Source organism: Microcaecilia unicolor, chromosome 2, assembly GCF_901765095.1.
Source record: "Microcaecilia unicolor chromosome 2, aMicUni1.1, whole genome shotgun sequence".
NCBI classification, from domain to species: Eukaryota; Metazoa; Chordata; class Amphibia; order Gymnophiona; family Siphonopidae; genus Microcaecilia; species Microcaecilia unicolor.
Genome location: NC_044032.1, coordinates 493,797,112 through 493,809,928, shown reverse-complemented (window position 1 = coordinate 493,809,928; position 12,817 = coordinate 493,797,112). Strand labels below are relative to the sequence as shown.

At 43.0% G+C, this 12,817-nt stretch overlaps 1 protein-coding gene across 1 annotated transcript in view; it reads left to right on the top strand.

Moving 5' to 3' along the window:
* The window catches only part of LRPAP1 (LDL receptor related protein associated protein 1), a 53,469-nt gene that overhangs the window by 13,119 nt on the left and 27,533 nt on the right, over positions 1–12,817 (top strand). Inside the window, exons 3-5 of the mRNA XM_030191144.1 lie at positions 112–233; positions 695–815; positions 8,223–8,378. Of these exons, the coding sequence (XP_030047004.1) occupies positions 112–233; positions 695–815; positions 8,223–8,378 (399 nt within the window). The remainder of the gene's footprint in view (positions 1–111; positions 234–694; positions 816–8,222; positions 8,379–12,817) is intronic.

Sequence of the window (12,817 nt, the reverse complement as noted above, 5' to 3'; positions counted from 1 at the left end):
AGTTACGAGATACAATTACCATAGAGAAATACTGCTATCTTTATTCATAAAGTTAGTGCTGTTTCACTTGTATTGTTCTCACACCCTTCTCCTGTTTCTTTCTCAACTAAGTGATTTTAGCCAAATATGGCTTGGATGGCAAGAAGGATACCCAGGTGGTAAGCAACTACATTAACGATGGGACTGAAAATGATGTGCTTGATGACCCCAGACTGAACAAGTTATGGAACCGGGTATATACACAGTAAAACTTTGAATTGTCTGTCAGCTAGTTTATAAAATGGAATATTGAAACTGAGCAATATAGTTTGCCTGTTCTGTTCAGTACAAGATCCATTTTACAGTAAGATAAGGCTTTCATAAGGATTGAAGTCACTTGGCATTCTGTTTGCTATACAGCTTTGCATGGAAATGAAGATAACAATTTAAACTTTAATTAAATCCCATAGTTTTCCCTTTTGTGTATAAATTTTCTTTGGTGAGAAAAAAAAACCTCTGATTTTGGTCAAGATATGCTTGAACTGCAAATGCCCACCTCGATGCTAGTGTGAAAACTCTTGTGAACTACACAATTCTTCCCAAGTGAATGGCTTAGTATCTTCCCTTTGTGTAGTTCATAGCAAAAAGATCAGTCTCCCATGCACATGAAAAGATGATATCAACATTTTTTTTCTTATTGATTTTTATTTTTTAGGCTAAGTCCTCTGGGAAGTTCTCTGATGAGGAACTCGATAAACTATGGAGAGAGTTCAAACATCATAATGAAAAAACTAGAGAATATAACATTCTTTTAGACACCGTGAGCAGAACAGAAGGTATCTTTATTCACGTTTTCCACCTTTTACACAGTCCCACTTCTCATTAATATTGGGGCCATATCTTCTTTTTGAGAAGAGAATGGTAATATTTCTGTTGAAATGCCTATGTTGATTTTAATATGGGTGCCAGGCTTTATCTTTGTAGGAGGGAAGCAACTGTTCCTTGGCCCTCACTGGTGCAAACATGATATGCTTAAGTGCCAGCTTTAAAAGTTATATGCTTTTACTAGGTTTTGTTCCAAAAAAGAAATCTTTTCTCAAAAATAAGACCAATTCAGTAAAGATAATATGGCATTGCATGCATATGGCTATTAGTGCATTAATGCTTCATAAGATGCAGAAATCCAAAAAAACTTCTAATTGAAAACAAGAGTGAAATGTTTAGCTGTGATGGTTAAATCAATAGTGGCTTCCTACTTCTGACAGAAAGCCATTGGATAGATTTTATTAATTTTGAAAGAGTCTCTGTAGGGAGTTTTCATATTCACAAGCTTTATCAAATTACATTTGTCATTAACTTTCATACAGCTGATTTGTCTCTAGTGCTCCTCTAAAGATCCTGATTGCTCCTTCTACTTGTTACTGCAAAGGTTTTCTTCATCCACTTCACCTCCCCTCTGAGACTTGGGCACTACCTTTGTCAGGAGTGAGCCTTTCATCAGCACCATTGATTTTGGATGGTTTGGTGCCCCCCCCCCCCCCCCCCAGTTCTCCCCCCGAGTTTGTCCTCCTCTTGCATCAGGCTTATTGTCTTAAGTGCCATGGTACTAGCCCACCTCAGGATGTGGGCGAGACCTCGGTAGCGGGGGGGGGTGGCTTTGGACACTAAACAGCCCCACCAGGTTTTGTCTGTTGAAAAGGCGCTGTAGGACCTCCCCACTCCTTCACTGTTGGAGGAGGAGTTTGTTAAGGAGGATGAGTGGGCCCGTGGAGTCTTGGAACAGTACTTGGAGTTGTCTGTATGGGAGGATCCTTCAGTGGTCTGGTTTTTTTGCTCGCAGGAGCTCCTCGGGTTAACTTACCAAGTGTTGCTTTGTCTGGGGTTGCAGAAGGAGCAACCTGTGACTCCCTGCAAAGGGGATCTGGTTCTCAAGGGTACCTGCCAGCCTTCTAAGGTGTTCCCATACAATGAAAATCTTAAGGAGCTTATGAAGGCTCAGTGACAGCAGCCAGATGCTCCGTTGTGCATGGTGTGAACGATGGCTCGTTTTATATTGCTTGCCACTGGAGGAGCAGGGCCATTTTTGGGTGCTCAAGGTGGATTCCTTGGTTATGGCAGTGACGGAAGACAGCGGTGCCTGTGGAAGGCGGAGCAGCTCTAAATGATCTTAAGAATGGGCGCCTGGTAGCTCTCAAGTGCTCCTTTTGGGGTTTCTGCCTTGACCTTGCAAGCCGCCATTTGTGGCGGTTATGTGGCTAGGGCTTGTGTTCATTGGGCCGAGAATCTTCCGGATGCTCTGAGGGAAGTGTCGGAGGATTTGGCTAATTTGGAGGTGGGTATGGCCTTTTTGTCAGGTATCCTTTACGATTTGGTTTGGGTCTCAGCTAAGAATCTGGCGCTTTCTGTGGTGGACTGTTGATTTTTGTGGCTCTGTTTGTGGGCGGCGGATATGGTGTCCAAGGTTCGCCTCAGCCAGTTGCCCTTTCGGGGTTCCTCCCTTTTTGGGGAGGTTCCGAGAAGCTGGTAAAGGATTTGGGTGAGTCCAAGGTGCCGCATTTGCTGGAGCTTTGTGTTCGCTCGTCTCCTCGTGGTCGTTCCTGGGAGGGCCGGTCCCGTTTTTCACATTTTGCTGGGTCAACCCAGGGGTGAGGTTGGGCTCGGTTTCAACCTTTTCAGGCCTTTTATGGGGGGATGTCATAGAGGCTGTGATGGGGCTCTCAGGTCCTTGGGAGCTTCTCGGCCTGCCCATTGAAGGTCTACAGACCCATCCTTTGGGGCCTCCCACTAGGGGATCATTTGCAGCATTTTACCGAGCGTGGGTCTACATCACATCTGACCAGTGTGTCTTAGACTTGTTGTTCGTCAGTTATCTTCTGGAGTTCTGTTGCCCTTGTGTGGGAACAATTCTTTCTGTCCCCCATGTGACTCGCTGATGAAGGCGCTGGCAGTTCAGGTGATGTTGCACCATCTTTTGGAGTTGTGGGCCATCATGTCAGTTCTTCCAGAAGAGAGAGGTTCTGGCAGGTATTCCATCTATTTTGTGGTTCCCAAGAAGGAGGATTCCTTTCGTCCCATCTTGGACCTCAAGGGCGTCAATAGGGCCCTCCGGGTCTCCTCATTCCTCATGGAGTCCCTGAGATCAGTCATTGTAGCAGTGCACAAGGGCAACTTTCTCACAGCATTGGACCTCTCTGAGGCCTACCTCCACGTTCCCATACATCCGGATCATCATAAGTTCCAATTCTGGGCTCTTCCGTTTAGGTTAGCCAAAGTGATGGTGGTTGTGGCAACGTACCTCTTCAAGGAGTGGGTGCTGGTCAACCCCTACCTGGTCAATTTGGCTGATCTGAGCCAAGTCTTATGAGGAGAGCCTGTGGGTCACAGCCCAGGTTGTGTATTTGTTGTGGGTGGTCAACATAGCCAAGAGTCAGCTGTAGCTCATCCAGTCCCTGGAGTACCTGGGCATGTGGTTCGATACAGCATTGGGCAAAGGTTTCCTGCCTTAGGCCTGGATGCTGAAGCTTCACACACAAATGTGGGGACTGATGGGTCAACATCCTCCATCTGTGTGGGGCATCTTGCAGGTGTTTGGGTTCATGGTGGCGACAATCAGTGGTTCTGTGGGTGAGGGCTCTCATACGCCCACTTTATTGGTCCTTGCTTTCCCGCTGGTCGCCGATATCAGGGGGCCTTTGGACCCTGCTCTTTTTGTCCTAGCCTGTTCAGGACAGTCTATTCTGGTGGTTGGACCCAACTCGGCTCTTGACTGGCATGCCTCTGGAGGCTCTGGACTGGGTCTTGGTGAGATGGATGCTAGCCTTCTCAGTTGGGGGGACGCACTGCCTCGGTCAGCTGGCACAGGACAGTTGGTCACTGCAGGAGTCTTGATGCTCCAAATATAACAACGAGTCTAAATGCTCTCTAAAGGTTTACGAAGTACCGTCTATAAAACGGTCTGAAGTGTTACCAAAGGTCTTTTTCAAGACCATTTCCCATATCCTTTTGGTATTCATTGTCATGTTTGGGCAATCACGTGTTTTGCTCATGAGATAAAGTATTTCAGACTCCTGAAGTAGGCCTGTTGGCCGAAACACAGTACTGCGTCGAGTCCTCATTCATCAATAAATTGTGTTTTTGAACTTTTGAGTCCTCCTGGTTTCTCCTTTGGAAGCCATTGTCCATCTCCTACTGTCCTCTACCTCTTGTACCTCTCGTGGGACTTTGTTGTTCTTCCGCTACTGTGGATTTGATGGTCCATCAGTCATCTGGAAACCTGGGCCATTCGTCTGGCTCTGGAGGATTTTCGGCCCCTGCTGGAGGTCAAGGTGGTCTGGGTTCTCTCCAACAATGCCATGTCGGAAGTGTACGTGAACTGTCAGGGAGAACCAGGAGTCAGAACTTGACGCTCAAGGTGACCAAGTTGTTCTCCTTTGCGGAGACTCATCTTCAGATCTCGGCACAAGTGACCTGTGCTTCAAATGTGCAGGCGGATTTCCACAGTCGGACCCTTCTAGATCTGGGGGAATGGTCCCTTTCCGTGGAGGCATCTCTGCAGTCCGCAGGTGGGGTACTCCGAATATGGCTGTCATAGTGACGGCCAAGAACACCAAGGTGGTGTGGGTCTTCAGTCACCAGATGGAGCCGATGTTAGAGGGCCTCAATGCTATTGTCCAACCATGGCTGTATCACAGGCTGCTGTATGTTTCCCCTGTGACCCCTGGTGGGTCGTGACCTTCAGCGAATAGATGCTCACGGGGGCCGAGTGGTCCTCGTTGCACCTGACTGGCCTCATCGTCCATGGTACTGGGGTCTGGTGAGGCTATTGGCCAACCGGCCCCTCTGGTTCTTTCTTGCAGGGTCCCGTGGCTATGCCAGACGTACTCGATTCTCATTTATGGTGTGGCTCTTGAGTGGGCGCATCTGTTGAAGTGTGGGTATTCCTCTGCTGTTATTTCTATGCTCTTGAGTGCAAGGAGAAATGTTCCACATTGCTGGCCTATATCTGGGTCTGGTGCCTATTTGAGGACTGGTGTTTGGACCACTGTGTGTTGCCTTGGCGTTCTCTGGCGTGGAGGTTTTGCATTTCCTCCAGGATAGGTTGCAGAAGGGGTTGGCACTTTCATCATTGAAGGTGCAGTGTTGCCCTTTCATCATTGAAGGTGCAATTGGCAGCCCTGTTGGTCTTTCAAGGGCGTGTCCAGAATCATTCCCTCTCCACGCATCTGAATATCACGTGTTTTCTTCAAGGAGTTCGTTGGTTTCATCCGCCTGTGCAGTCCATCATTCTGCCTTTGGGACCTCAATTTGGTGTTTTTGACATTGCTGCGACCTCCTTTTGAGCCTCTGCAGTCAGCAATCTTGAAAGATCTTTCAGGGTGGTTTTTCTGGTTGTTATTACGTCTGCTTGCCATGTCTTGGAGCTTCAGGCCCTTTCCTGTCATGAACCTCTTTCTTGAGGAGCATGTGATTTTGCATCTGATTCCATCCTTTTTGTATAAGGTGGTTTCTCAGTTTCATGTTAACCAGACCATTTTTCTCCCAGTATTCTCCAAGCAGGATGCTGTGGATGATCTCTACCAGTTGGATATGCATCGGTCCCTTCGCTGCTGTTTGCGAGGGATGGCGGCATTTCAGCTTTTGGTTCATCTCTTTGCCATCTTCACTGGTCAGTGAAGGGGCAAGGCTGCCTCGAAGGCAACTCTTTCTCAGTGGCTTCTGGAAATCATCTCCTCTGCCTATTTGCTCGGTGGCCGGGATGCTCCTTTGGGCCCGTGCACGCACTCAACACGGGCACAGGTGACCTCAATGGCAGAGCACACGTTGATTCCAGTTGCGGACATTTGCAGGTGGCTACCTTGTCGTCCCTCTATGCCTTCGTCAAGCACTACCGTTTGGATGTCTAAGCTTGTAGAGAGGCTGCCTTTGGGGGCAGGAGTTCTGTAGTGGGGGATGGCTGTGTTGTTGCCATCGATGAGTACTGCTTTGGTACTTCCCACTCATAGGGCATGGTCTGGAGCTAAACGCTAAGGAAGGAGAAATTAGGCCGTACCTCTTAATTTACTTTCCTTTAGTTGCTCCAGACCATGCCCGTTCCCTCCCTTTGTTATAGTCTGTCCTTGTGTATAGCTGTTGTGGGTCTTTACTGCTGGAAGAGTAGCAGGAGGTGGAGCCAAGTGGCTTTCTCGGTGTTGGTAAAAAAAAAATAATAATAATAATACGCAAAGAAAAATGAAAAGACCACAAAAGCAAAGCCAAAAAAAAGAAAGAAAATTAGTTGGTTGGACGACTCCTGTTGGGCAGGACGGCGCCTTTCCCAGCGTTGGGCAGTTCCTGTTTCATGTTCTGGATCCTACGGTTCCCTGTGGGGCTCTATAGGGGGATCTGTTGTTCCTGGGTTGTTCACCATTGTTTTGTCAATAGAAATACTGAGGAGTGCAGGGCTCCACAGCCCCATGTGTAAGCACTTCACAGTTTGTCTCAGTCTCCCCATCTGCTAGTAGGAGGACATATATCCACTCATAGGTCATGGTCTGGAGCAACTAAATAAAAGTAAATTAGCAGGTAAGGCCTAATTTCTCCTTCCATTTTGTTACAAAAAAGTTATGTTTCCTATAACTTGCTGTTTCATTTGTGTGTACTTTTGTGGGCAGTTGTGCTTTTTGCATTTGATTGGTTTAGGCTTTATTCTTTCCATTTTAATCGAAGTTGGAGTTAAGGACTAGATTCTATATATGACACCTAAAAAATGTGTGCCGAAACGAAATACACCTAGGCATATTCTATAAAGTGCACCTAAATTTGGTGGGAATATGTGGGATATAAATGTTCACAATAAATAAAATAAATTTAGGCATACTTTGTAGAATAAGCCTAAATCTCCATGTGGTTTATAGAATACACAGAGCACCTGTTACGCCAGGTAAAACTTGGAGTAAATGCCAATGCCTAAATTACGCACGGACCGGGTGTATTCTATAACCACACGCATAGATTTTTGAAACACCCATGATCCACCTATGGCCATGTCCCCTTTTTGGCTATGCGACTTAGAATTTATGCACATCATGTTATAGAATACCCTTAGTTCTGCACGTAAGTTCTAATTAATGCCACTTAGTGTCAATAGTTGCTGGTTAAGTGGCAGTTATTGATGCTGATTGGCTTGTTAATTAAGTTGCATGTGGAAATCCAGAATATGACTGGATTTGCGTGCGCAACTTATGTCGCGCTATATAGAATCCCGGGGTAAATATAAAATTCAGAAGTAGAAAGGATCACCTTTTCATTGAATAGTAAAGTAACAGAGTCCAAGAAAACAAAAAAGGAAAGCAATAAGGAAATGCAGAAACTGTTCACAAGCCTACCACGAAAGGCTTGGATAAATAGTAAATAGTAAATAACAAAGTGCTACCTTGAATTTAAGAAGTGATGATTCAAGCTAAGTGAAAGGTAACAAGAGATGCCTGCTTTTTTATGATTTAGTGTTGCTTTTGTCTCGCTTCTTGATCTTTCTTTTCACATTGGGATATGATTTGATGTGTTCACAGATTATTTTTTATGGTATTACTTTTATAATGTATGAGTTATTGTGTAATCTGCTGTCTCGGTGCAAAATAACTCTCTGAAAATTGAATGGAATGGGATGAAATTTAACATGTGGGAAAAACTGGTAAAAAGGTGCTTTCAAAAACAGGCCAAATCAAATGGGGGTTCCAGAAAAATGTCCCACACCCCACAATACAGTGCATATTTAAGAAGGTGTTCCGGCTTCTGTTTGCACAGAAACATATATATATAAGTTTTTCTCCTTCACTTTTAGTTCCTGCTCCACAAACCTTCACCCACTCACAGCTGTTTGAATTGTTTTTCTCCTTCACTTTTTAAGCCTCTTGTTTTAGGCATTGCAATTAATCATTAACCACAGGTTTCTCTGGAACCTGATGTATCCATAGTTCTTGAATCAGTTACAAATTCTTGCTCAGTAGCTCCAAATCCTTCCTTTCCTTCCCCCTCCCCTCCTCTGGCCCAAAAAGCAGAAGCTGGGCCTAGGAATCAAACCCAGAGTTTTACATGGCTGCTAAGCCACATTTGAAAAAAAAAAATGTTAGCTGCAGTAGAAATGTAAGGATTTTTAAAACAGAAGAGAAATACATTTAATGTTAATTTCTTTAAGGCTTGTTTCACGTATCGTTAAGGTAGTTGTTATTGTTTAACTAAAGTGATATTTTTCTTTTTTTGTTAAGAAATCCATAAGAATGTTATCAGTCCATCAGAAGATGAGGTGAAAGAAGAAGTTTTACATGGAAAACATACAGAGCTGAAAGAGAAAATCCGAAGTATTAATCAAGGTTTTGAGCGATTACATAAACTCAGCCATGAAGGATATGATCTTGCCAGTGGTAAGCTTGGTTGAAACATCTTAGGAGTTACTACTCAGAATAAGGATCTTGGAGTCCTTATGGAAAAACTAACCAAATCTCAGCTCAACAGCAACAACCAATAAAACAAATTAGAATTGTTTGGAAAGGAGTGAGCAAACGGGAATAAAGGTGAGCCGGTCAGTATTGTGTATCTGGATTTTCAAAAGGCATTTGACAAAGTACCTCATAAAAGATTCCAGAGTAAATTGGAGAATCATGGGATAGGAGGTAATGCTCTATTGTGGATTAAAAACTGGTTAAAATAAAGAAAACAGAATAGGGTTAAGTGGTCACTATTCTCAATGGAGAAGGGTCGCTACTGGGGTTCCTTAGGGGTCTGTGCTGGGACCGCTGCTTTTTAACATATTTATAAATGATCTAGAGATGGGATTAACTAGTGAGGTAATTAAATTTGCTGACGACACAAAGTTATTCAAAGTTGTTAAATCGCAAGAGGATTATGAAAAATTGCAAGGGGACCTTACGAGACTGGGAAACTAGGCATCCAAATGGCAGATGACATTTAATGTGAGCAAGAGCAAAATGATGCATGTGGGAAAGAGGAACCTGAACTATACATGATGCAAGGTTCCACATTAGGAGTCACTGACCAGGAAAGGGATCTAAGTATCATCGTTGATGATACCTTGAAACCCTCTGCTTAGTGTTCAGCGGCGGCTAAGAAAGCAAATAGAATGTTGGGTATTATTAGGAAAGGAATGGAAAACAAAAATGAGGACGTTATAATGTCTTTGTATCACTCCATGGTGCGACTGCACCTCAAATATTATATGCAGTTCTGGTCACCCCATCTTGAAAAAGATATAGTGCAATTAGAAAAGGTACAGAGAAGGGTGACGAAAATGATACAGGGGATGGGATGACTTCCTTATGAGGAAAGGCTAAAGCGGCTAGGGCTCTTCAGCTTGGAGAAAAGACAGCTGAGAGGAGATATGATAGAGGTTTATAAAATGATAAGTGGAGTGGAATGCGTAGACGTGAATGCTTTTTTTTACTCTTTCTAAAAATGCTACGACTAGGGGACACGTAATGTAGGTACAAAGTAGTACATTTAGAACAAATTGGAGAAAATATTTCTTCTCTCAATGTGTAATTTGTTGCCAGAGAATGTAGTAAAATTAGCTTAGCGGTGTTTAAAAAAGGTTTGGATAATTTCCTAAAGGAAAACTCCATAAGCCATTATTAAAATGGACTTGGGAAAATCTACTGCATATTCTGGGATAAGCAGCAAAAAAAAATCTGTGTTTCTGTTCTGGGATCTTGCCAGGTACTTGTGACCTGGATTGGCCACTGTTGAAAACAGGATTCTGGGCTTGATGGACCTTCAGTCTGTCTCAGTATGGTAATGCTTATGTTCCTAATTGCATGGCAATGTTAAGGAGCATATTTGATGTTATTACGTGTGTGTGTGTGTGTGTATGTGTGTATAGTATAGATATATCTTGCAGTTTTTCTGTGCAGATGGAGGAATAAGGCCAGAATGGGAGTGGGGTTATGTTCTCTGAAGTGTTCTATAGTTACTAAGTAAATGTAACTAGTTACTGTACTTAAGTTTTTTGTTACTTTTACTTATAAGTACAGGATAATATTTGTTACTTTTACTGAAGTAATTTTGCAAGTTTTTACCTCTTTTACTCAGTTACATTTGATGTTTGCAGTTAAAAGTAAAAAATAAAAGCGGAAGGGAGATGTAAATGACGATTCCTCAGTAAAACAAATAAAACAGCAAAACTGGGAACAGGATTTTGCTATTACAAACAATGGATGATCTCATCTTAAATTTTGCTGTTCAGTGAATATAACCTATAAGAACAGTGGAGTTGCCTGTGTTTTTTGAACTGGTTAGTGGCTTCCAACCAAACAGAACAGTGATGAGTTGGGTCACCTTTAAAGTGGAAATGAAGCTGAAGCTGGTAGCAATTCTTGGTGAACAGACATATTGAACAGACATATGTCTCTACCACAGCAGACTGCACATCATCCCATGGGAAATTTTACATTGGAGCAACTGTCTACTGGATTGATGAGTCTTTAAGGAGGCAGTCTGCTTGTCTGGCCTTAAGACTGAAGGATTCCCACACAGGCCAAATATATTCTGCGTATTAAAAAAGAAGGATGGAAGACCAAACGACAGCCGGCATGGTTAAAAAGTAAGGTGAAGGAAGCAATTAGAGCTAAAAGAAAATCCTTCAGAAAATGGAAGAAGGATCCGACTGAAAATAATAAGAAACAGCATAAGGAATGTCAAGTCAAATACAAAGCGCTGATAAGGAAGGCTATGAGGGACTTCGAAAAAAAGATTGCGTTGGAGGCAAAGACACATAGTAAAACTTTTTTTTAGGTATGTTAAAAGCAGGAAGCCAGCAAAAGAATCGGTTGGACCGCTAGATGACAGAGGAATAAAAGGGGCGATCAGGGAAGACAAAGCCATAGCAGAGAGTTTAAATGAATTCTTTGCTTCGGTCTTCACCGAGTAAGATTTGGGTGGGATACCGGTGCCAGAAATGGTATTCGAAGCTGACGAGTCGGTGAAACTTAATGAATTGTCTGTAAACCTGGAGGATGTAATGGGGCAGTTCTACAAACTGAAGAGTAGCAAATCTCCTGGACCGGATGGTATTCATCCCAGAGTAGTGATAGAACTGAAAAATGAACTTGCGGAGCTATTAGTAATATGTAATTTATCCTTAAAATCGAGCGTGGTACCGGAAGATTGGAGGGTGGCCAATGTAACGTCGATTTTTTAAAAAAGGTTCCAGAGGAGATCCAGGAAATTATAGACCGATGAGTCTGACGTCGGTGCCGGGCAAAATGGTAGAGACTATTAAGAAAAAAATTACAGAGCATATTCAAAAGCATGGATTAATGAGACAGTCGATATGGATTTAGTGAAGGGAAATCTTCTCACCAATCTACTACGTTTCTTTTAAGGGGTGAACAAACATGTGGCTAAAGGTGAGCCGGATGATATTATGTATCTGGATTTCCAGAAGGCATTTGACAAAATTATGTATCTGGAATTCCAGAAGGCATTTGACAAAGTTCCTCATGAAAGACTCCAGAGGAAATTGGAGAGTCATGGGATAGGAGGTAGTGTTCTATTGTGGATTAAAAACTGGCTAAAAGATAGAAAGCAGATAGTAGGGTTAAATGGTCAGTTTTCTCGATGGAGAATGGTAGCTAGTGGGGTTCCCCAGGGGTCTGTGCTGGGACTGCCGCTTTTTAATATATTTATAAATGACCTAGAGATGGGAGTAACTAGTGAGGTAATTAAATTTGCTAACGACACAAAGTTATTCAAAGTCGTTAAATCACTGGAGGATTGTGAAAAATTACAAGAGGACTTTACGAGACTGGGCGTCTAAATGGCAGATGACGTTTAATGTGAGCAAGTGCAAAGTGATGCATGTGGGAAAGAGGAACCCAAATTATAGCTACGTCATGCAAGGTTCAACGTTAGGAGTCATGGACCAAGAAAGGGATCTAGGTGTCATCGATGATACGTTGAAACCTTCTGCTCAGTGTGCTGCTGCGACTAAGAAAGCAAATAAAATGTTAGGTATTATTAGGAAAGGAATGGAAAACAAAAATGAGGATGTTATAATGCCTTTGTTTCACTCCATGGTGCGACCGCACCTCGAATATTGTGTTCAATTCTGTTCGCTGCATCTCAAAAAAGATATAGTGGAATTAGAAAAGGTGCAGAGAAGGGCGACGAAAATGATAAAGGGGATGGGACGACTTACCTATGAGGAAAGGCTAAAGCGGCTAGGGCTCTTCGGCTTGGAGAAAAGGCAGCTGAGGGGAGATATGATAGAGGTCTATAAAATAATGAGTGGAGTTGAACAGGTAGATGTGAAGCGTTTGTTTACGCTTTCCAAAAATACTAGGACTAGGGGGCATGCGGTGAAGCTACAATGAAGTAAATTTAAAACGAATTGGAGAAAATTTTTCTTCACTCAACGTGTAATTAAACTCTGGAATTTGTTGACAGAGAATGTGGTAAAGGCGGTTATCTTAGCGGAGTTTAAAAAAGGTTTGGACGGCTTCCTAAAGGAAAAGTCCATAGACCATTATTAAATGGACTTGAGGAAAATCCACTATTTCTGAGATAAGCAGTATAAAATGTTTTGTACTTTTTTGGGATCTTGCCAGGTATTTGTGACCTGGATTGGCCACTATTGGAAACAGGATGCTGGGCTTGATGGGCTTTTTGGTCTTTCTCAGTATGGCAATACTTATGTACTTATTTGACGTTCTTGCATCAATTCTCAAAAATATTCAGAGTGTGCGATCGGATGAAAAATTGTTAGAATATCAACAGATGATGATTCTAACGTGAAAGCCTTCCTTGTAATTGGACAGCATGATGATGATAATGAAGATAAAGATGATGA